At 52.1% G+C, this 21,259-nt stretch overlaps 7 protein-coding genes across 7 annotated transcripts; 4 read left to right on the top strand and 3 right to left on the bottom strand.

Annotated features, from left to right (window-relative positions):
* Positions 1 to 4,674: 4,674 nt before the first annotated feature.
* On the bottom strand, positions 4,675 to 7,191 carry BO66DRAFT_79806 (putative glycosyl hydrolase). The gene is made up of 2 exons (XM_025653600.1): positions 6,042 to 7,191; positions 4,675 to 5,961 (listed from the first exon to the last, which is right to left on the bottom strand). The coding sequence occupies exons 1-2, from the start codon at positions 6,922 to 6,924 to the stop codon at positions 4,874 to 4,876; spliced, it is 1,971 nt and encodes a 656-aa protein (XP_025504575.1). The 5' UTR covers positions 6,925 to 7,191; the 3' UTR covers positions 4,675 to 4,873.
* A 975-nt stretch (positions 7,192 to 8,166) lies between these two features.
* Positions 8,167 to 9,937, top strand: BO66DRAFT_428505 (NCBP3 domain-containing protein). Its single transcript, XM_025650408.1, has 2 exons — positions 8,167 to 8,428; positions 8,503 to 9,937. The coding sequence occupies exons 1-2, from the start codon at positions 8,360 to 8,362 to the stop codon at positions 9,784 to 9,786; spliced, it is 1,353 nt and encodes a 450-aa protein (XP_025504576.1). The 5' UTR covers positions 8,167 to 8,359; the 3' UTR covers positions 9,787 to 9,937.
* A 256-nt stretch (positions 9,938 to 10,193) lies between these two features.
* On the top strand, positions 10,194 to 11,821 carry BO66DRAFT_428506 (uncharacterized protein; the record flags this gene model as incomplete). Its single annotated transcript, XM_025650409.1, has 2 exons — positions 10,194 to 10,455; positions 10,525 to 11,821. 2 exons carry the CDS (start codon positions 10,194 to 10,196, stop codon positions 11,790 to 11,792), a joined length of 1,530 nt encoding a protein of 509 aa, XP_025504577.1. The 3' UTR covers positions 11,793 to 11,821.
* A 171-nt stretch (positions 11,822 to 11,992) lies between these two features.
* BO66DRAFT_391567 (60S ribosomal protein eL29) lies at positions 11,993 to 13,194 on the bottom strand. Its single transcript, XM_025647285.1, has 3 exons — positions 13,123 to 13,194; positions 12,563 to 12,961; positions 11,993 to 12,455 (listed from the first exon to the last, which is right to left on the bottom strand). Exons 2-3 carry the CDS (start codon positions 12,710 to 12,712, stop codon positions 12,420 to 12,422), a joined length of 186 nt encoding a protein of 61 aa, XP_025504578.1. The 5' UTR covers positions 12,713 to 12,961; positions 13,123 to 13,194; the 3' UTR covers positions 11,993 to 12,419.
* A 1,011-nt stretch (positions 13,195 to 14,205) lies between these two features.
* Positions 14,206 to 15,233, top strand: BO66DRAFT_391568 (F1F0 ATP synthase subunit delta). Its single transcript, XM_025647286.1, has 6 exons — positions 14,206 to 14,396; positions 14,474 to 14,496; positions 14,582 to 14,712; positions 14,830 to 14,918; positions 14,987 to 15,076; positions 15,132 to 15,233. Exons 1-6 carry the CDS (start codon positions 14,265 to 14,267, stop codon positions 15,162 to 15,164), a joined length of 498 nt encoding a protein of 165 aa, XP_025504579.1. The 5' UTR covers positions 14,206 to 14,264; the 3' UTR covers positions 15,165 to 15,233.
* Positions 15,234 to 15,488: 255 nt separating this feature from the next.
* On the top strand, positions 15,489 to 16,190 carry BO66DRAFT_438032 (uncharacterized protein; the record flags this gene model as incomplete). The annotated part of the gene is made up of 1 exon (XM_025651029.1): positions 15,489 to 16,190. One exon carries the CDS (start codon positions 15,489 to 15,491, stop codon positions 16,188 to 16,190), a length of 702 nt encoding a protein of 233 aa, XP_025504580.1.
* A 2,022-nt stretch (positions 16,191 to 18,212) lies between these two features.
* BO66DRAFT_79918 (uncharacterized protein) lies at positions 18,213 to 20,868 on the bottom strand. Its single transcript, XM_025653601.1, has 3 exons — positions 20,485 to 20,868; positions 20,057 to 20,424; positions 18,213 to 19,997 (listed from the first exon to the last, which is right to left on the bottom strand). The coding sequence occupies exons 1-3, from the start codon at positions 20,633 to 20,635 to the stop codon at positions 18,252 to 18,254; spliced, it is 2,265 nt and encodes a 754-aa protein (XP_025504581.1). The 5' UTR covers positions 20,636 to 20,868; the 3' UTR covers positions 18,213 to 18,251.
* Positions 20,869 to 21,259: the final 391 nt, after the last annotated feature.

Here is a 21,259-nt window from a genome sequence, read left to right on the forward strand (position 1 = left end):
GGATATGGAATTGAAGAATCTTGATGCATTGCAGAACACGGTCCTTTCGTCACTCAGACCGATTGGTACCCCGTGCCGTTCCTGGTTTTTTTTTTCTCTCCTTCTTGTTCAACGTCCCGTTTAGGAACTGATTCTAATTGGCTACCTCGTACGTGCACTCCATGTTGATTTACCTCTGAACGGGATTCGAAGTCTCGAATCCATGATGGATGGACTGGAGATTATAATTGAGCATCGGTATGGAAGTTCGCCGACTTTCCGTTCCTTCTCCTTCTTCTTCTTGTTCCTCTCATCCTCCCCATAATTCAGCTTTCAACCCCGCCGTTGACCCCTTGGACCTCCAAGAAGGAGAAGTAGCTAGAGGAAGGAAGTGGGCTGAAAAAAAAACCAAAAACGTGAGAAAGGCTGGAACAAGTGGATCCGCCCCATCCCCCTTCTTCCTGTCGAAGGTGCCAGACCAAAGGTCCCGGGTAGGTAGGTAAGTAGCTTGGCTGGGGCTGGGCTGGCTGGCTTTGTCGGGGTTCAGGAAAGAAAGAGATGCAGTGCACTACTACTACCTTACGGACCTAGGCATTTGGGAGGGCCTGGCTTTTCTTTTGGGACGGGTTTAGCGCCGCGCGCCGGGGCCCACTGGGCAATTCTGATCGATGCCAGCCAGCAGGAAAGATGGGAATCCATCCATCATGGATGGGGGATGGGAAACCCAGCACAACGTTGAGATCAGACTCAGTTGGACAACCCTCATTGGCTCTCGGAGCATCTCGGTGTGCACGATGATCGACTTTTCTGGATTAGGATTAGGGTACCCGCCTTGCCGGTCCGCCCGTGATCGGCAACGATTTTCATTTATTCTGAAATGCCTTTTCTCTTGTCGTCTAGAATCATGGGTAAGAAAATAAAAGTCACTGACCTCATGCGGGTATCAATACGGAGACGGAGAAACGGCGGAGTACACAAATGGTACGGAGCCCTCGTGTATTGTACACAATGGTTAACAGATACATGTACAGTACGGATCGGCTGAATTTCGATGCCATACCTGCCTATCGTAAGCCATTCCCTGACGGTTTACGGAATACTGTGTACTATGGAATTGTGGTCGATTCTACCTTCATTATCTTGATTGTCCTGCTGGAGCTGACATCTACGATATAGACCGATCACACAGATCCCCTTTCAGATCCAGATACAGAATACATATATAGAAGTCGTGGTGCGCCCGATGGCCCCCCCCCCTACCCATTGGCAAAGCACCACCCACGCGACGCCTTTCCTCCGCCGTACAACTGCGCAGGGACCAAAGGGCAACCTGTGGGCACAAACCAATTACCAGATCCGGAGAAAGTCAGCGAGAAGGAACGGAATCTATAATAAGGGAAGGGGGGATTTGTCACTCAAGAGTGGACCGACCCCCCTTTGGGCTCCGACTTTTCAAGGTTGGTATTTCCGTTTCACCCTTCCAAAGATTCTTGTTATATTGTACATCCCGTGCAGTACTGGGTAATCCGCCTTCACCCCGTTACCAGTACAGTACCCTTCTGATACTGTACTGAACGGAACCCTGTGACTAAAGACACTAGTTCCTTTTTCAGGTTCCCGCCCTCCCCCTCAAAAGGGGAAAGAGGGAGAGGGCCAAAGCACAAACTGCTCAGGCGCAAGGGGTTCTTCTTTTGCAAAAACACAAAACTCAAAATTCAAAAAGTGAAAAAGAGCCTTCCCACGTGGACTCGTCAGATACGGGCCGTTGCGGGCGTTTCCTCGGTATTGTCAGGGTAGTAAAACTTCGCTCCTTTGTTTCTTGGTTGTGTGAGTGTGCGTGTATTGTTTGTGTGGTTGTAGATATGCTCTTCCCCAATACTTTTGTCTGGTTCTTAATTTGTCTCCTGATGTCTGATCCTGACTCATGCGGTTAAACATGCAAAGTGATTGTCTTGTATGAACATATAGGAGCACTGTTAGCGGGACTTGTCTACGGAGTACTTTGACATAGCAATAACCATGGCCTCCAGGGTTACCCGGGCTAGTGTTTAGGGGTGGGTTGATCCAATCACGTGGGATTCTTTCTTTTTTCTCCTGCTGCTGCTGCTGCTGCTGAATGCTACGCCACCACCAAAAGCAATTCAGCTGCAAGAAAAAAAAAAGAAAAGAAAAAGGATGCCATTCAGCTGGATATATTGTCCAACCAAGATACGTTCCTCATAGGATGGGGGGGAAGTCTGGCCTACGAACCCGATCGATCGGGCGACCCGAAGTGGTTCTTGCATCATTCTTTTCTCCCCCCCATCTTGGTTCGATGCTTGTCTTGCGCTGCTTCTTGGGGTGATTCCGGGTTATTTCATGACTCGCAGTTTCCAAATTATGTCAGGGTAGTTGATGAGTGTATAGGGAGATCGTTGTGAGAATGAATTGTTTTAGCGCTTTTCATTTGCGTGGTTTCGCTTGGTATGAGTGTTATCATTCTCCTTCCATGTGCGCGGTACTGTATAGTATGTACAGTACTAGGTATACAGTGGCCTATTGTCACTTGCTTTCCAGGAATTCATCAGCCAGTCCGGAGTTATTTCTCACCACTAGTTAACTTATGTCGATTTCTCAAGCTAGGTAACTCTCCAAACTCCCCAAACTAGGCAGGGCTGATACAGATCCATGATCTACGTCTACTACTTGTTTTTCTTGTCCTGTAGGCCCGTGTATCCAAAAGTGGATGCACTCGCCCCTCCCCCCACGGATAAGTATAGACGAAACAGCTGGAGGTTACAGTTCCTATGCTCGGTACCAACCTTCTTCCTCTCTTCGCCTCTAATCTTAGTGACATTCACGTCAGAGCGCCCCTATACTCCTGACCCCCTCAGTGCGATTTCCTGGAAACGAGCCTGGAAACGACGGAGGGATGGGAGGTGGGATGGAGTTTCTTCAGAATATGATGATGATAATAATAATAGAAGTAGCTTTGCTGGTTTGCACCACAGTGTAGGGTGTTGTGTATTGTATCATCCCTTTCCCCGAAGTCCCACAGTTCTCTTTCCATGGTGCAAGCAGAAAAGGAAAAACACTTGCATGTGGGAATGACAGAGCTGAGGTTGGCGGGGAGGGGCGGAATCCGAATGAATCTGATCCACCAGTTGTAGGAAGAGTAGAAAGACAAGCATACAGACACAGAGACACGCAAAAGGAAGCAAGCAATACCAGTACCACCTGATCTACATCACATCCAGTACGGAGTAACTAGACACTCACCCCACTGATACCAGTCCAGAGTGGCACACAGAAGCTTCTAATTCTATTCCGTTTGAAAACAAGCACGAGTACTGTACTGAACCTATTCTCTGTCACCAGTAAGCAAAAGCTGCTGCATGAACAGAGATTCAACACACACACTACATACAGGGTTGAAGGTCTGTGTATGTGTGTGTGTGCGTATGATAAGCAAACAACTCAGAAGCACAATTTCCAGGTCCTCGAGCTAGCTACTCCGTACGTCTCCCTAGCTGTAGTAAATCTGTGAGATGTGGAAAAGTCACGCGCCATCGCTGATGACCACATTGTTTTTAGTGTGTTCTGCTGAGCTAGTAACAAGTGCCAAATCCCTTCTTTCCCTCTAGCTGTTTTTTGCGGGTTCCTTTCTTTTACTTACCTTCGTTAGTCATTCTTCTTTTTTTCCAGAGGCGGGAAAGGATCCTACTTGTCACTTGTCCTGTCTCTTGCCCGCTTTGGACATATCCCCCATCTTGCTAAGGATTCCTTCATGGGCTTGGGCCTCGATGGAAACTCACTAGCTGGTTGGCTGACTGGCTTCGCTGGATAGGTTTCTGGTATTTCCCACCAGTAAATCAGATCTTGATCCCCCCTCAAAGGTGCATGGCAGGATTTCTAGTGCAGAATAGGTGGTTTAGGAGAGGCTGCGGATGGGGGACAGTCCGCAATATGCGAGTTCGGGCTCAAGGATTGACGAGTGGATATATCATTCATCAATATCACATCTTTGTATCCTAAGGGAGGTAGGTACTTTGCTCCGACTCTGCCTAGGCGAATTGTGGTCAATGCTTTTGCTTGGGTTGTTGTTGTTGTTGTTGCTGCTGCTGCTGCTGCTGCTGCTGCTGCTGCTGCTGCCACTCAAGTTAGTCTACTAGGCCACTGTGGTGTCAGACGACATCAGAGGTGAATCCGTGTTCAAACGACTATAGTACTAACACAGCCAAAGGGGCTTCCTGCTGCTCCATGCTATTAGCATGGGTTTTATGTGTTTACTTCCAATTCACTAGGCAAATCCTGCACTAGAGAGATGAGATGACAATACAGCAGTAGGTATGAACCGCTGTCGCCGCAGCTGGCGAGACAAGTAACCCATCTGATAACCTGTTTACACTGCCGATTGATTTGAAAGAGAACGACATCGACTGTCGACAAGTGGATCTGAGCACAAAGAGATGGTGGATGTTCTCCCATATACGGTAAGGAGAATTTGTCTATGATCATGCGGGGGCATATAGAGGTTTGAAGACAGGTCTCAGGGTGAATGTGCTTTCAGTGAATAAAGCACTGACTAGCATTTATTCATCCGTAGTGACCATTGTTCGATTGACAAGTCCCTGCGTAGCGGATTGAAGCGTTGTCAGTACATGCTGACCCCGTCTGACTATACTTCGCATACGACCGACAGCTGCGGCCTTGACACCCGCCAGCCCTTCCCTTAGCTTTACGGTTCGGAACGGCATTCAAGAACTACGCAGGCCTCGTACTCTCTTGCAGATGTTAGGGGTGGGATCTACTGGTGCAGTGTGCTGGGTATCTTCTAGAACTCTTCAGCATTCAGTGGAGCTATATCTTCTGCAGCCTGGACCTTGGCTCTCCCCGATCTCATCTGAATGCAAATCTACACTCGAATGAAGACAGGCATCGTCTCAATGGGACAGGCCACCTCGATCTCGCGTCCTCCTTTCCAGACCTGGTCGTGTTTCTCACCCCACAGCTGCCACGACGCCCCAGCCGGCAGATACGCCGTGATTTTCCGTTGCCCGGCCTGCAGCACGGGAACCACCAGGTACTTGGAGCCGAAGAGGTACTGCGTCTCGCAATCCCAGGCCCTGGGGTCATCTGGGAACTCGTAGAACATGGTCCGCATCACGGGGGATCCCTTCTCGTGCGCTTCCTTCATCAAGCCCCGGGTGTAGTCGCGCAACTCCTCGCGGATGCCGATGTACTTCTTGCAGATCTGGTAGACCTCCTCCCCATACGACCAGATCTCATTGTCGGCGCCAGACCCGGTGGGTTGGCCTTCCGGTACGGGCTCGCGGTCCCCATGCAGCCGCATCACCGGACAGAATGCTCCCCACTGGAACCACCGGGTGAAGAGCTCCCGGAAGGCGGGGTCGTTGGGGTCGCCACCGTGGAAGCCCCCAATGTCGGTTGTCCACCAGGGGATCCCCGCGAGGCCCATGTTCAAGCCCGCCGCCAGCTGGTTGCGAAAGGTCGGCCACGAGGAGGCGATGTCGCCGCTCCAGACCAGGGCACCGTACTTCTGGCTGCCGGCCCAGGCGCAGCGGAGGAGGTTGACGATGTTCTCCTGGCCCTCGGCCTGCATGCCCTCGTAGAAGCCCCGGGCGTATTCCTTGGGGAAGATGTTCCCGATCTGCAGATTGCTGCCCGCGTGGTAACGGTAGATGTCAAAGTCGTAGATACCGTACTCGGGCTCCGCCTCGTCAAGCCAGAAGACTTTGATGCCCTTATCGTAGTAGTGCTGCTTGGCCTTGCTCCAAACAAAAGCGCGCGCCTCGGGGTTCGTCGCGTCGAAGTGTGTGATGTCCCCATCGCACTGCATGGCGATTCGCAACCCGCGGTCGTGGCGGATGAGAAGACCGCGTTCTAGCATCTCGGGGTAATTCTCGGACGCGGTTTCGACCGTCGGCCAGATGGAGACCATGACCTCGACGTTCATGTCTTTGAGCTCCTTGATCATCGCGTCTAAGTTGTGGAGAAACAATGGGGTCAGTGTCGAATTCTATAAGTGAGAGTATCTCGACGTCTTCCCACTGGGAATGTACCTGGATCGGGCCAGAACTTGGGATCGAATTTCCATTCTCCCTGGTGTGGCCAGTGAAAGAAGTCCACCACAATGAGATCCAGCGGAACCTCTCGACGCTTGTACTCGCGCGCCACGTCCAGAATCTGCTCCTGGTTCCAGTACCGCAGCTTGCATTGCCAGAATCCGAGTCCGTACTCCGGCATCATAGGAACATAGCCCGTCACCCTGCTGTAGGCCTCGACGATTTCGGCGGGACTGTCACCCGCAATGACCCAGTAATCGAGCGCTTTTGTGGATAACGCTTCAAAGCTCATGGTATTGGTTCCCAACACTGCTCGCCCAATGCCCGGGTTGTTCCACAAAAAGCCGTATCCGAGCGAAGAGACCGCAAAGGGTACACTAGCCTGAGAGTTCCGGTGGGCCATTTCCAGGTCTGAACCTTTGAGATTGAGTGACGGCTGCTGGTACTGTCCCATGCCGAATATCTTCTCCTTGGGGTCTAGCGACTCGAAGCGCATTGTAAGATGGAAATCGCCTCCCAGGATCGGTCGTAGCTCTCGGGCCTCTATCTCCAATGCGCTGCATTTTGGGTCCTTGGGGTCCCGACGATGACGGGCATATTCCTCAAGGAGTTTGTTCCCTTTGTGGTCGAAGATGGTTATCTTACCCCGTTTGGAGACAGTTGCTCGAATCTTGCCGTTGACAATGGTTGCATCCTCATTCTTCGGGGTCTCGATAGTTGCTTTAGGTGAATCCACCTCCGAAGTCAATGCCCAGTCTTCAGTGGGCATGGACGCGAGTTTCGTGGCTCTGATACGGAACGCATTCTCGCTCCAAGGCTCGATCCAGAGGGTATGATCATCGAATCGGAAGACGACTTTGTTGCCTTCTGCGTAGAGCATCGTGTCGTATTTTCAACGCTACCTGGGCAGATTTCGATGGACAAAAGAGCAGTAGAAAAGAGGAGGATTCCCTTAAGCAACTATGTAGTATCGTTTGATATTTCAGTAGCGGGGTGGCAGACTTAAACCTTCCGCTTTTACAGCTGCAAGCCCCTCATAATAGCCGGTGACTGGACTGGCGTCGTGCTCGCAGGCATGGCCCAATTGAAAAGCTAGCACAGCGCATTCCGTGGTAGCCGCACTGTTGCATTCGGTGTCACCAGGGTGGTCATTGGTATATCGATGACTGTTTCATTGTTGCTGGATGAAAACCTTCCTGTAGTGGAGACACTCTGGAGCTCGAATACTGCAGGGCGAGCTAGGCGATGAATCCATATTGATCCGTGTAAGATGCCGATTGGCTTGATAAGAGGGGAAATAGCCTAAATGTGTCAAGCCGTACTGGAGACAGACGAGAAGCGGGGAAGGCCATGGATCTTTGATGACCACCAAGAATCTCGTCTTCCGTTGATCCCTGAATAGTATATACCTGGGCTAGGAGTCTTGAGACACAGCGTGAATTATAGGAAGCACAGTCTGTGATCCTAGGTGGAATGATGGCCGCTGAAGGTGTGAAGACCAGTAGTTGACCTTGTTCTGGGCCATGCTCAATGCAAATAGCATTTGTACGGTGGCTGTACCCTGTCTCATCTGACGCTGGTGGTATGATGTCTCACTTAGAAAGGAGCGTCGATCAGTAAGTTAGTCATTATTGTGTGAAAGGAGTCAATTGAACAGTCGGTAATATTGCCTTTCAGCATCCTGAGACTGCGGCAAATATGTAGTCCTTCTGAGAAGTAGATTCACTAGCATATCCTGCTCTGAGGGTATGGCCAGGATTCATCCATCCTGAACAGCAATTCAACCATCCAATATCGATTAAGGCCGGTGGCGTTGGTAGTAATTCTCATACTGAATCCAGAACACATGGAAGGTTTCAAGCTCAATAAGCTAACCCGAGGTCTAATTCAAAGAAGTGTTGTCTGCCAGCTCTAGGAGAGCATGATAGCTAGTAGTCAAATAAGAAGTAAGCTGCCGTGATTGAAAGTGAAAGTGAAAGACAAATGAAAGAGATGAAAGGCATGTATAGAATCGAGGATGGCTTCGGTGGAGCTCCGCCGACGGAACCTCCGGGCGGTGTGGAGGTAGACTTCATGTCGGCCTCAGTTTGCGACCAGTGGAGTTTCCTGTCTGCCCGTCTTCGTTCCAGTTTATGACCCCTGAGTTGCTTATTACAACTTATTGAAGCACCTGTTATTTTCTCAAACCATACAGGTCTTGTTGCACGTCTGTCATTGTTCAGTTTCCCCCTCGCTGGAGATCGCCATTGCGCAACAACCCTTCTCGCGATTCGCCGAAGTTTGTCTTCAACAGCACATTCACCTCCGAGACCATCATGGCCTCCATGGACATTGATATGGACCTTGATCTCGGGCCTCTCCCCGAAGATGAGCACATCGATATCGTAAGTCAAGTCGCGCTCGTTAATGAGTAGCCATTGCGAATGCCACCCCGCCTAACACTCCTTCGTGTTGCCAGGACCCAACAGCCGCAACAGCTACCACCAACGAAGCCGTCGATGCACTTTCTTCAGACGCCCAGTACGAAAAGGTTCACATACGCGGTGTTGACGAATTGACAACCGACGATATCAAGAGATTCGCAAGCGAGAACTTCTCTATTGAGGAACCAAGCCGTGTCGAATGGATCGATGACACCTCCGCGAACCTCTTGTACTCATCGCCAGAGGTCGGCCTCCAGGCATTGGCGGCACTTACACAACCTAATGAAGAGGAGGATGTGACTCAATACCCCGCTCTACGTCTACGGTCGGCCAAGCTCCTCGCCTTGCACCCTGATTCCGGGCTCCAGGTCAGATCAGCTGTCATAACGGATCGGAAGAAGCCACGCGCGCACGAAGCCAGTCGGTTCTATCTCATGCATCCTGAGCATGATCCCAGGGAGCGCCTCCGACGCGAGTTTGCGGACAGACGTCAGCACGGCGGTGGTGACAGCAGCGATGGCGACTACAGACGAAGGAGATTCGATGGTCGGGAACTGCGGCGGCGGAGGGACCGCGACGCTGACGACAATTTCAACGTCAACATGTATGACGACACGCGGGCAGTGAGCGCCGACCGCTCCGAACCATCTCGCGGACGTGGCAGGCGAGGGCCAAGGGATCTGTTTCCCGAGGATGAAGGAGGCTCTTCGGGTCGTCTACGCAACCGCAGTGCTTCACCGGGTCGTGATACATTGATGGAAGGGGGATACGTCGACACAGATCGCCCCAGCTCCCGCCGGCAGTTTCGTGAGCGCTCGCCCCCGCCCAGTCGTCGCAATGAGGGCCGGGAGCTCTTCCCGTCCTCCAAGGCCGGCGACAGCGACTCGAACACGCGCGAGCTTTTCCCCCACAAGACGGTCAAAGAACTCTTCCCCAGCAAGCACAGCAACCACCGCCGATCCGATGCGATCGATGCTGCGGACGAGACAGCTGATCTTTTCGCTCGGCGGATTTCTGTACCGTTCGTCGATGGAGCACAGGACATACAGCCACAACGAAAGAACAAGAACGTTGAGCTTTTCCCTAGCGACTCAGATTCGAGCGGGCTCAATATCCGTGGAACTGCAGGTCAAGGTCGGGATGATCAAGGAATGTCTATTCGTGGTGCAGCAAGCGGTATCTCAATCAAGGGACGGGGGGCGTCTGTTCGAGAGCTTTTCCCGTCCAAGTTCAATTCCAATGCCGGCAAGGAGTTGTTTTCGGAGAAGATCGAAGGGCGGGGAGGTCCTCGACGGAGAGCGGAGGACATGTTCAGCTGAGGCATTCTGCATTCTATGTTAGAAAATACCCCTGGAAGGAAAGGCTTTTCTTTTTGCATTTTCGTTTTGTAATATTCTTATCATTTAGTCTCTAGCATGATGCCTTGGGACGGTGTTTCGCGATTCGCAATTCCCTCACAATGACAAATCCCATCTTTGGAAGCTCGATATTATACTTATCTCTGAGACATAAATATTCTGATGATGGAGTTACTGATGATATGACTTCTTCAATCCTTCCAAAAAAAAAAAAGGCACGAAGACATTTCAAACCGATACCGAGTTCGATGGTTGTTGAAGGGTCTAACCGCTGGAGCGGACTTATGTCAGAAATATATTTCCCCTCCCCCCCCCCAACTGATTGACCTATCCCCGCATCTCACAAACATAACAAAAAAAAAAAAACAATGCCTTTGGAAGCGCAAAGTTCATCACTGGCGAGCGACCTTGTGGCTCGCTTTCTGCGCGCACACAATTACACAGAGACCCTCGATGCCTTCCTCCGCGAAGCGGGATTGCCAGCCAATGCGGGACAAATCCGCGGAAAGGACGAGCAGGACTCCTGGACCATCGAGAGCGTGCTCGACGAGAAACGAGCGTTTCATAAGAGCGTGAGCTTTGAGCGGTACAACGAGAGCGACCAGGAAAAGGATTTCTGGAGTGTGCCTGGTATATGTCACCCTCATCTTGAACCGCCGGAGTCAAGCGAACAGAATCACTAATGCATGGTATATAAAGCCCCGGCCAACCCTACGATCATCGAGACGCCAACCGCATCCAATCTGCTATCCTGCTCTGTGGAGCACTGGCAACATGACGACAGGGAAGGGCAGTCCGACGGACCCATCCTGGTGGCCACCGGAGCAGACAAACAGCTCCATGTGTTCCAAGCCTCCGCCGGCAACGACCTCGTGCGGTCCTTCTCCGGCACGTCGGAGTCGCCGATCTTGTCCTACACGCCGATCCGAGAAGGCCAGTTCCTGCTCCTGACCAACATGTCCGGCCACCTCCTTCTCCAGCGTGGAGCCAGCGTCGTCGCGCGCCGGAAAGACCATGCCAAATACGCGGTCAAGGTGGTCGCGCACGAAGCAGACGACAAGACCGTATGGGTTGCAACCGCGGGCTGGGACTCGAAGGTCTTCCTCTATCAGCTCAGCGCCGGCAATAGCAGCCACAGCAGCCTTGCAGCAGCCGACGAGCACACCCCAGTAACCATCGGCGAGCCCGTGGCGCAGATCTCCCTGCAAACGAACCCGGAATCCATCCTCTTCGTCCGTCACGTCGACACGAAGGAACTTCTTCTCCTCGTCTCCAGACGGGACTCGACGTATATCTACTACTACCGCGTAGAAGGGTCACGGGCAGCATCCACCGCTGCAGAAACAACCCACCCTCAGCAGCAGCAGCAGCATCAGGCCGAGTGTGTCCTGCTCGGGAGACAGAACCTGGCCCCGCACTCGAACGCCTGGGTGGCGTTCTCCCCCTCGTGCATGGCCCTCAGCCCCCATGACGCGGGCCTTCTTGCGGTTGCAACGTCCACGCTCCCGCACATGAAGGTCATGATTGTGCGGCTGCTGTTTCCGTCGCAGGAGACGCTGGGCGGGAGCGGTGAGGATGACGGTGATGGTGGCGTGGGTGCGAGGGAGCCGGTGACGCAGGCTGCGCAGGCGCTTGCGGCGCTGTCGCTTCAGAACCGAGAGGATGCTGCCATCATGGTTCAGGCCAACACTTTCGCGCCGCAGACGGCGTACTCGACCCCGCAGGTGGTGTGGCGGCCGGATGGCTCGGGAGTCTGGGTCAATGGCGATGATGGGGCTATTCGCGGACTCGAGGCCAAGTCCGGTAAGATTGTTACTGTCTTGAAGAATGGCCATGAGGCAGGGTGTAAGATTAGAGCCATCTGGGCCGGCTGGGTTGAGCGTTCAGGCTCCGATGGCAGAGCTCTGAGGGAGGAATGGCTAGTTAGTGGAGGGTTCGATAAGAGGCTCGTGGTCTGGAAGATATAGTATACAGTCGGGGAACATTTATGTTTGTGGAGCATTCAATTGGCGCGTATCATGTGAGGATATGTATGTGAATAGATGAAAATCAGGTAACAAATTCAATAAATTGACTAATTATAGCTCTACATCAGTCTACTGGGAATGTAGCCCTCCGTCCATGCACCCTTGACCCACGGAGAGCAAAAGGCCAAGGGTGATTGGAAGTCAGGAGGGCATGGGATCTTCTCTCGGCACGTTAAAATAATCCTTCAGCAAGCGCGCATGGAAAAATAAGCACGAAGCTGTACACACATATGCCTGATCTCCGACTCCGGTCTGCAAAAAGACCCGAACCGAATTTGTGGGGGAAAACCCGTCACTCACCACGATGCGGGCAAGGACGGAAAAGAAAAATAGCAGAAGAGCACGACTCGCTCTTCCAAGTATACCCGCAGAAACCAGTCAATTTCCTTTCCTATGTGACAACCGTTTGCGAAAACATGTAGCCGGGTGGGGTGAGGACCAGTCTGGGCTAAATCCGACAAGACAAGACGATCCCACTCATGGTGCGCGGGGGCGTTTTGGCAAAAGAAAGATCAACCAACTCAAATCGCTTTCATTTCTTTTTAAAACGTTTCTATATTAGTTGATTTATGCGACCTCGCGCTTGCCCTCCTTGCGCTCCTTCTGTTCGAGTTGTTAGCCAGATCGTTCTTCTCGCAAATCGAAGGTCGGGAGGGTCGATGGAGGGTAGCGAATGTGAGGAGATCGAGGGACTCGCTGGGTCAACGTACCAGAGCCTTGGCGGTACCGTGAAGAGCGTGTCTGTGGTTGCGGCGGAACTTGGGGTCAACACCCTTGAGGGAGGGGTAACGGTTGGTCTTGGGCTTCTTGATACTGTGGAGCGGAAGATCGACAAGGTCAGCGATTTTTTTTGCATTCATGTGTTTCCGGTGTTGTATCTCATGGTAATGGCGACGGTCAAGGCGCTGTTGTCGTGTTGGATGGAACAACGATGGTTGAGAGGTTCCTTCCACAATCGCGCCGTGATCCAACATAGCGACCCTCCCCGCTCCATTCCATTCGTACATTCGTGTGGTTCTTTCAGGACTTGGTTCGATGGGGATTCGAGGGTACGCACCCGTTACGGTGAGCCTTCTGGCTGTTGTGGTGCTGAGACGCGTTCTTGGACTCTGTGTGGGAGAATCATGTCAGTGAACTGATCACGGTTGCCGAATGGACCTGTAGAAACATGGCGAACGGTCCCAGGGGAGGGATGCTGATGTTTGGGACCGGTTGAATTCTTCGTCTTTTTTTCCTGGGACAAAAATTCATGGAGCAGGGGTGTACATACTCGCCATCTTGTCGGATTTGTCGCAACTGGGAGACGGTTGACGAGGAGTTGGCGGGTGAGGTTATCCTGAACTGAGCGGAAGGCCAGAGTCCCCAAGGCAGGTTCGGCTAGGGCTGGTTTTCAGTGTGGGATTTCGCTTACCGAGCACGGCTAGCGTGTCCGCCTCAGCTATCACTTCACTTGCAGCTGCTTCTACTGCTTGACTTCCCCCCCTATACTCCCCGTATAACCGTGTGGAGGGGAACAACATTAGTGCTATTTATGTTACATATTACACTTATTCCTGACGTCTTTCCATCTTCTGTATCAGATCCGTTAGAACTAGAGGTTGGGTTAGACGTTCATGGACCCTCGAAGTATGTTGTATGGGCCTGAGGCATCAACGCCCGCAACCGATGACTAATGTTATCTTGAGAGATGAATCTGCGCATCTGTTGTAACACCCAGTTGGTTTGAATCCCAAACATTATTGATGTGAGGTTGCTGCTCTCTAAGTGAGTTGCGGGACAGAAGCATTGGTGGTCGACTGCTTCTTGATGCCTGATAGCGCTGCCTGACCTGACAGAAACACTGTTATGATAGCCGAGCCAAGGCCAAACACCATATCACGTGACTACAGAAGTACTATGGATCTCGAAGTATGCAATTGGGCCTGCGCTCATGTTGAAGGCTTCATGGACGATCTTGGATTTAAACATGCACATTCATAGTAGGATACCTGCCTTGCCAGAAGCCAATAAGAGGGCTCATCTGCGCCATCGCAACCGGAATTTTGCTGGTGCTCGTCTTTGACTCATGGTCCTAATTTGTGAAAGGCAGCGATCTTGACAGAACACACGTCTGTGCTGATCTTTGTGAGTTAGATTGAAATTGAGTAATATCTACAGAGTATAAGCCTTCCGTTGCAGATTCTGAACAAATCCGATGACGGCGTAGAGGCTAGATACCGTGCCCACTAGTCAGTTCGCAATACGTACTTGGTCAAATCATCGGGTTCGTTGGCGGTGTTGTCGCGCGGGCCCCCCCCACGTGACCGGAAGAGCCGCTAGGGAACAACCGGCATCCGACTTCGACCTTTGCAACTCTCAACCCAGGTTCAAGAGGGATATCACCACCACCACCTCCATTCCGTCCATTGCAAGATGAGCTCTCTCCGCTTCGCTCGCTCTGCTCTCAGGGCTCGTCCCTCTGCTTTCCGCGTTCCTCTTCAGCGCAGAGGTTACGCCGAGGCTGTCAACGACAAGATCAAGCTTTCCTTGACCCTGCCTCACCAGGTACGATTCCGACTCTGTTATGCAACCCGCTGCGTCCGCCATGATGTTCAGTGACTGACAAATTTGTTCTCAAACAGACTATCTTCAAGTCCACTGGCGTGTATGTGGTCCCTTGACTCCCGTATCGACCGACGAAACTCTTTCAACCTTGACCGCCCCGTACTTACGAGTCTTTTTCCATCCAGTGTCCAGGTCAACATCCCTGCTGAGTCCGGAGAGATGGGTGTCCTCGCCAACCACGTCCCCTCCATCGAGCAGCTTAAGCCCGGTCTCGTCGAGGTTGTTGAGGAGGGTGGTGCCAGCAAGAAGTTCTTCCGTACGTCCGACCATTTCTATCGAGACCCGGCTTTACCTCCACTTCAAACAGACATTGCTTGGATCGCAGCTGCTACTTGGCTTTGAGCCTGGCTGACGTATTTGTCTTCTTGTATAGTTTCCGGTGGCTTCGCCGTTGTGCAGCCTGACTCCCAGTTGAGCATCAACGCCGTCGAGGGTTACCCCCTTGAGGACTTCAGCGCTGAGGTAAGTGTCCCTCCCACCTTGTTATGTCGCGTCGCCAGATAACTAATGTAGTCATTCGTCTACTTCAGGCTGTCCGCTCCCAGATCGCCGAGGCCCAGAAGATTGCCAGCGGCAGCGGCAGCGAGCAGGATATTGCCGAGGCTAAGATCGAGCTTGAGGTAAGTCGAGTCCGCTTCGTTATACTATGAGTTTGTCTGCTAACGCCATGACCAGGTTCTTGAGACCCTCCAAGCCCACCTTAAATAGATACCTGATGTACATATCCAGTCGCGACCTTCCACCTGACCTTGTAGAATTAAGCCAATTCTCTTGAAATGTTGTTTTGCATGAATTGAAGACAACGCCCACTGAAGGCTTGTGTGGCATTAGTTCCACTGACGATTATTGCTAACTAAGACTTTCTTGGACTCCTCGGTTTCCCGGCCGCTCCTTCCCAGTTTGGTTGTTGGATTCCAGTCCGAGTCTCCTGAAGCACTCCCTCGAACTTCCTTCCGTGCATTCCGCTGCTTCCCCTCTGTCTAGTTTCGTGCTAATCCTGAGTGCGCAGACTGCAACAGATATTTGCTGACGATGGCCCAACAGTCAGTATTGTCTGGCTCAAGCTCCCTGGTCTACGAACCTGAGCTTGGCGACCACAAACAACCCAACATCCTGCCGCTTGTTTCCGACCTGCGGTCTATGAAATCCCCCCTGTCTTCCCTCGACCGAGTCGCTTCCAGCGGGCTGGAAAATCTCAAGGTGCCCCCAGCTTTGCAGAGGAATGATTCTCGTGATACCGATATATTCCAGATTTTCCCCATGGACGTTGACAACAACCCCTCCTCAGTCACGACATACAATGCAAAGGACATAGGGATTGAGCCTGAAATTCAACGTAGCTCATCAATCTCAATCCCCGGGTCTACAAAGGAGAATGAACTATGCGATCTCGAAAGCCGATCATCTCCGACCAAATTGACTTTGAACGAGCCCACCGTGAGCGCGATACATGGCGTCCTTATTGAACCGAGTCGTACAGAAAGTCTCAATCGCGAGCTCTCTCAGAAGCCCCCCAAGCCACCAAAGCCGGCTTTCCTCTCTGAGTTCGAAATTCCTACTTTCACTGTATCCGAACATGTTCGCTCATCTGTGGCTGATCCCGGAACGACGCGCCAGAGAAGAAAGTCCTTTGGAACAGATCCTCAGATGCTAGCACCGCGGCAGGGGCTCCTTTGCGTCTTTTCAACCTATCGATGGGACGATATCAGGGACATGAGTCAATCACGCGCATAAAGAAACCCTGGACTAATCAGAGTTCCCCATCATCGCATGTCCTTCCGCGTCTAATAATACCATGTCCAGAGACGACAACCTACGTTGTGAAAGATAGCCCGGAAGTGCCATTGCCGGCACCGTGTCCGATTGTCGACGAGTCACTCTTCCGTCACAACCTCGGATTACCAGACAGCGCAGCAAGTAACAATATCCGGCTCCCTGCCCTTGACGGTCATCGTCAAACCCTGCCACATGGACGGCGTTCAATCGGTGATTTGCTGGAGACGTATATGCGCAAGCCCTTCCGAGCTATCTGGCTACAAACCAAGGAAAACGAGTGTGCTATTGTCAGCTTGTTAATTGGGCAGCGATCTGAGCGGGACTTGCTATCTCAATCAATGTCATGCTCGTTCCATGTGCGCGTCACTTGGCCGATTGCGCAGACCTATGCTAAGAGCCGCGACGGTCTAAAAGATACTTTTGTTTCTCCGTACATGTCCACGGCACATCTTGTTAGGGTTGACGTCATTGTTCCACTTCTATTTCTGCGGATTGTGTCTTTCCTCAATGCCGCTTTCCTCCAGGTCATAGGCTCTGCAGCCCCATGTGCAGTGATTGGATTGCTCCACCTACTTCTGCATTTCGCTGTAGTATCTCTTACTTTTCTCTTGGAAAAGGTTGGTGTCAATATATTCATTCAGAGCTGACCGCGTCTGAGAGATACAGTGGTGTGGAAGAGGGGCATTTGGTCCATCGACCGAGTCAAGCACAAAGGTTCAATCAAAACGAGGGTCTCGGTGAGGAAGGGCAATGAGAATGAGAGCTAGGGTTTTATTATTATCCTATTGTGAGATTGTTACATAGTTGATTCATGACTATTGAACCTATGACCATTAGATATCGAGACAAGGCTGCCGACGAATAGACTTTATGTCGAGAGCTATCTAATAGTCATGGGGAAGTCTAACCGAGAAAAGAATAGCAGATTCCGATTATCACATGCATCTGTTACCTCGTCGAATAATCTGTAGCTCAATGCATAAAACCTTAAGCATTCACCTACAGTCGCCTTAGAATCCGAGCCAGCTGCAGTCCCGACAAGATTGAACTCCAACGGACGAAAAGAGCAAGCAAGTTAAGCTCATCATGAATCGACAACGAAATGCCATAGTGAGATCGCTAGTGAGATTTGATATGTGGCTAAGTGTTCTCAAAGGCAAATAAGGTAAGGTAGTGCTTGCTAACTTCTCCGCCGACTCGGAGACATTGATGTTCGTTCCCCATTTGTGCGATGCCTAATCTCGACGAATTCCATTAGGCCCTTTGTCTTGTCTATTTATTGTATTTCTGATTGTTTCAAAGAGACTGGACTTTGACCCAATCCCATTTCCTTCGATGGGACTAGATCTATCATACTATCATCCTTATGACTACGATCTCTACAAGAGAAGCTTCTCCATTCCGCCTGCTGAGTGACTTTCGCAGTCAACTGACACGCCTAGATGATGAATCTTGATATCGATTGACGGTCGGTCCTCTGCGAGCTCTACCTGTGGTTGAGTCTTTGGTCTCGATTGTACTGTACCGGCAGGCTTACTGATTCTTTCAATGTCCCGGCAGCTAGCTAGCGCCAATTGACCGACTTGCTCGCCTGAGGGGTGACTGCAATCACCCACCAAGCGACGCGACTGTGTGCGTATTGACAACCAAAGGGACCTCTAGGAAGGGATCTATCGTTATAAAAAGACCCGTTCTTTTCTGCTTGCTTACTCCGACCAGGGCCAGGCACCTCCTCTGACCACATCACATGCATTTATTACTGTAATCACAAAAGCACAGCACCCGCCCAAGGTAAACCGCATGGAGTTGGGGGGTACTTCGCACACAAACAATTCATATACACCAAATCATCAACATCAACATCAACATCACATCAACATCAACACGTCAACAAAAAGAGGTACTAAAATCGACAAACAGAGATATAATCCTACCACATAAGATCGTCAGTATCATATCGTTGCTATACTAAAAGAAAAGGAGAGACAAGAAGAGAGAACGCAATATGTCTTTTTTTTCTCAGGTGAATTCAACGCCTTGCTGTCTCTCTTGACGTGCACGAGCTCGTTCCGCACGTCTACGACGTCGATTGCTCGCGTATTCGCTGGCCTCGGTCCCAGTGAATGTTCCCGTTCCGGGTGATGTGATACTGGCTGCGCCGTAGGGGTGGCTGGAAGGTACAGGGGGCGGAGGCGGAGGAGGTAAGTTGGTCATGTTCGGCGGAGGCGCATAGTATGTCGCGGGGATGCTAGATGAGGGGGCCGCAGATGCTCCAACCCCAGCCGCCGCCGCCGCTGCGGCTTGCTCTCGGTGCATCTGCGCCTGCTGTTGACGTTCCAGCTCCTCGACCCGACGCCAGCGGTCGTAGTTGCCCCCTTCATTGCCGGATAAGGAGCTTGCACTGCCGGCTCGGCGGCGTGAGCTTCTTCTTTCCCGGCGCCTTGCCTCCCGGCTCGCGGCAGCTTCTTCGTCGGTCAATCTTCTGAGCGTGACGTGGCGGCCATCGTTATGCATCTTCACTTTGACGGATACAGGGGGTGAGTCGACATGATCATCGCGGTGCCGGCTTCTGCTGCGATGCCGGTGGCCAGAGGAGGCAGCAGCAGCAGCACCTAGAGTCGCCCCCGTTGCTACACCAGCTGCTAAGTCGCCCGAATCATGTCGAGGAGGGGCTGGAGCTTCTGAGAGCAGATCGTGCGGGACCGGAGGAGCTGATGCCGGCGGCAGGTCTGAGCGCGCGCCATCAACCGCCCCAGACGCCATAGGCACAGCAGAGATAACAGATTCTCCATGAGGTGGTGGGCGGTGTGGTGGATGTGTCAACTCCGTCGAAATATCAGTGGCAGTGAACGACTCTGGACCTCGTCGCGGGTAATAGCCGTCTCCAGTGTACCGTCGCCCACTATTCGCGCGAGCTAACTTTTCATCTTCCATCTCGCGGCGGCGCAAGTCCTCTACTCGGCGCTGCTCATCATTTGCTTTGCGACGGGAGAACAGACCCTTCAATGCAGCAAAGGCTCCTGCTCCTAGAACAGCATTTCGAAGCGTGTGTGACGGTCTGCGTGCAGGTTCGGATGACAGGTAGGTGCTGTCGTAGTAATACGATGATCCCGGGCTTTGAGCGCGACTAGCTGGTCGGCTCGGTGGTCGGCTTGGAGGCCGACTCGGGGGCCGATTGAGAGGCGTGCGCTGCGTTGGCTCCACTCGACTTAGGCTTTCCTCTGTTATACTGTCGCTGCGTCCATGAGCCCGGCTATAACGACCAGACTCCGTATCATCATCCCGATCGCGCCTTCGGTCGAGAAACTTCTTCACAAGCCATGCACCCCCGCCAATAGCCCCCAGCTTGAGCATCGTGTCCTCCCACCGTCCTCGGCGCCTGCCCCCATCGGAGTATTTCTCTTCTGGATAACCCGGGTGCGGATCATCATACTCATGGTCTTTACCTCGCGAGCGTCTTCTGAAGAGTGAGCCCAACCCAGAGCCTACTGCTCCCGCGCCAGCCATAGGACCGAGACCACCAGGGGGGTTTCCTTCAGGACCAGGAGGGCCGGACACGTAGCTACGACGAGCTTCATAATCCCCCTCCATGTGATAGCCCTCAGTATCGTATAGGTAGGATAACACAAACCATGTTGCCAGAAGCGCGAAGGCGGCGATCGCATATAGGATAAAAAGCACTTTGGGTGAGCCGTAGAGAGTGAGACCTAGTGGTATTTGCACAATTCCCAAGATTGTCAAAGCGCGGCCAATCCACCGATGTATCTGGCAATCGATTAGCCCTCATGTAGACCATCGGAGATGTCACTGCTTGGTCGACTTACGACAAGCTTTAGCGGCACATGAAAGCGCCTCTTGTTTCTTTCGAATTTGTGAACAAGCCAGCCCCATAACACCTGGAAACACACCAAGACATAGATCGCTAGGCCAATTCCATGGTGAGGATTCGTCAAACTCCGTCGGGGGCCTACAGCAAACCAGCCAAATACGAACACAACAGTGCTCAGCATCACGGTCAGAACCTGGCACCAGACGTGCAACTTGAATGCCCAGTATGGGTTCCATCGCGAATAATATCGAACAATCAAGACCGAGATGGGGACTAGACCGAGAAATACGATAGTGGCGATGACACCGTGAACAATGATCAGCGTATGGTATTCGGGCATATCTTTGAATCGGTTCCCCATTCCTAGCGCCCATGGTAAGCGAGATTTTAGCAGATGTGGAGACATGTATGGATTGCACCTACCATTGTATCGCATCGTGTCGAAGTTGATCCCCATCAAGTTGGGCAGCAGGAATGTGTCGCGCTCCGAGTCCCATGTCCCATCACCCACATGTAACGTATTCGAGGAGTACGTACTGCTCCCGGGAGCCGTGAGCCCCGAATCCGCCGCCATGCTTGTCAATGAGTTTGTCCTCCGGTGATGTCAGGCCGAGATCGATGAGTGGCTCCTGCAACAGACGGGCGAGATTAGATGCTGTGGAATGTCGGAACTACCGAAGGAGATCTATTGAGATCCCCCACTCCGAAGAATGCACCATGCGCCGACGGAGAAAGATTGGGTTTGACTTGAGTCGCTGATTTGTCCTCCGGCCGATTGACAAGCTATTCGGGGAATTCGCGTAGCTTCTGGAGTTTCCGGAGGAAAAGTTGGGACGATGGACGGTCCAGCTCACTCTCTGCAACAAGCGCTGGCGGTGAGAAGTGGAGGATGGAACCGAGTTTAGTATAGTTAGAGTGGTCAAGAAGAGAGGAGATAATGACGGAAACAATGACGGGTCCAGAACCAGGGATGTAAAGGAGAAAACAATGGAGGGGGGTGGGTAGCCGTCAGCGAGACGCAGGAAGGGAGGACAAGTTTAGTCAACCGCCGGAGGGGAATTGATCGAGATGCAGGCAGGGTTGGCGTTGTTTAGTTAGTGGACTTACCGCTAAGTAACGGCAGGCTGGCAGGCAGGCAGGCTGGCTGGCTGGGGATGCGATGCGATCGCGGCTCGCAAGGCACAAGCACAGCACAGCA

The sequence above is a fragment of the Aspergillus aculeatinus genome, assembly GCF_003184765.1.
Source record: "Aspergillus aculeatinus CBS 121060 unplaced genomic scaffold BO66scaffold_21, whole genome shotgun sequence".
NCBI lineage: Eukaryota > Fungi > Ascomycota > Eurotiomycetes > Eurotiales > Aspergillaceae > Aspergillus > Aspergillus aculeatinus.

What these genes read in the sequence shown, in the direction of transcription:
- BO66DRAFT_391568 (XM_025647286.1), top strand. Translation starts at nt 14,265, where the DNA reads ATGAGCTCTCTCCGCTTCGCTCGCTCTGCTCTCAGGGCTCGTCCCTCT. An exon ending in CCTTGACCCTGCCTCACCAG is followed by an intron (nt 14,397 to 14,473) that starts GTACGATTCCGA and finishes GTTCTCAAACAG; the next exon opens with ACTATCTTCAAGTCCACTGG. An exon ending in TGCCAGCAAGAAGTTCTTCC is followed by an intron (nt 14,713 to 14,829) that starts GTACGTCCGACC and finishes CTTCTTGTATAG; the next exon opens with TTTCCGGTGGCTTCGCCGTT.
- BO66DRAFT_79806 (XM_025653600.1), bottom strand. Translation starts at nt 6,924, where the DNA reads ATGCTCTACGCAGAAGGCAACAAAGTCGTCTTCCGATTCGATGATCAT. An exon ending in CAAGTTCTGGCCCGATCCAG is followed by an intron (nt 5,962 to 6,041) that starts GTACATTCCCAG and finishes TCCACAACTTAG; the next exon opens with ACGCGATGATCAAGGAGCTC.
- BO66DRAFT_428505 (XM_025650408.1), top strand. Translation starts at nt 8,360, where the DNA reads ATGGCCTCCATGGACATTGATATGGACCTTGATCTCGGGCCTCTCCCC. An exon ending in AAGATGAGCACATCGATATC is followed by an intron (nt 8,429 to 8,502) that starts GTAAGTCAAGTC and finishes TCGTGTTGCCAG; the next exon opens with GACCCAACAGCCGCAACAGC.
- BO66DRAFT_79918 (XM_025653601.1), bottom strand. Translation starts at nt 20,635, where the DNA reads ATGGCGGCGGATTCGGGGCTCACGGCTCCCGGGAGCAGTACGTACTCC. An exon ending in CGACACGATGCGATACAATG is followed by an intron (nt 20,425 to 20,484) that starts GTAGGTGCAATC and finishes CATGGGCGCTAG; the next exon opens with GAATGGGGAACCGATTCAAA. An exon ending in ATGTGCCGCTAAAGCTTGTC is followed by an intron (nt 19,998 to 20,056) that starts GTAAGTCGACCA and finishes ATCGATTGCCAG; the next exon opens with ATACATCGGTGGATTGGCCG.
- BO66DRAFT_391567 (XM_025647285.1), bottom strand. Translation starts at nt 12,712, where the DNA reads ATGAATGCAAAAAAAATCGCTGACCTTGTCGATCTTCCGCTCCACAGT. An exon ending in ACGGTACCGCCAAGGCTCTG is followed by an intron (nt 12,456 to 12,562) that starts GTACGTTGACCC and finishes CAACTCGAACAG; the next exon opens with AAGGAGCGCAAGGAGGGCAA.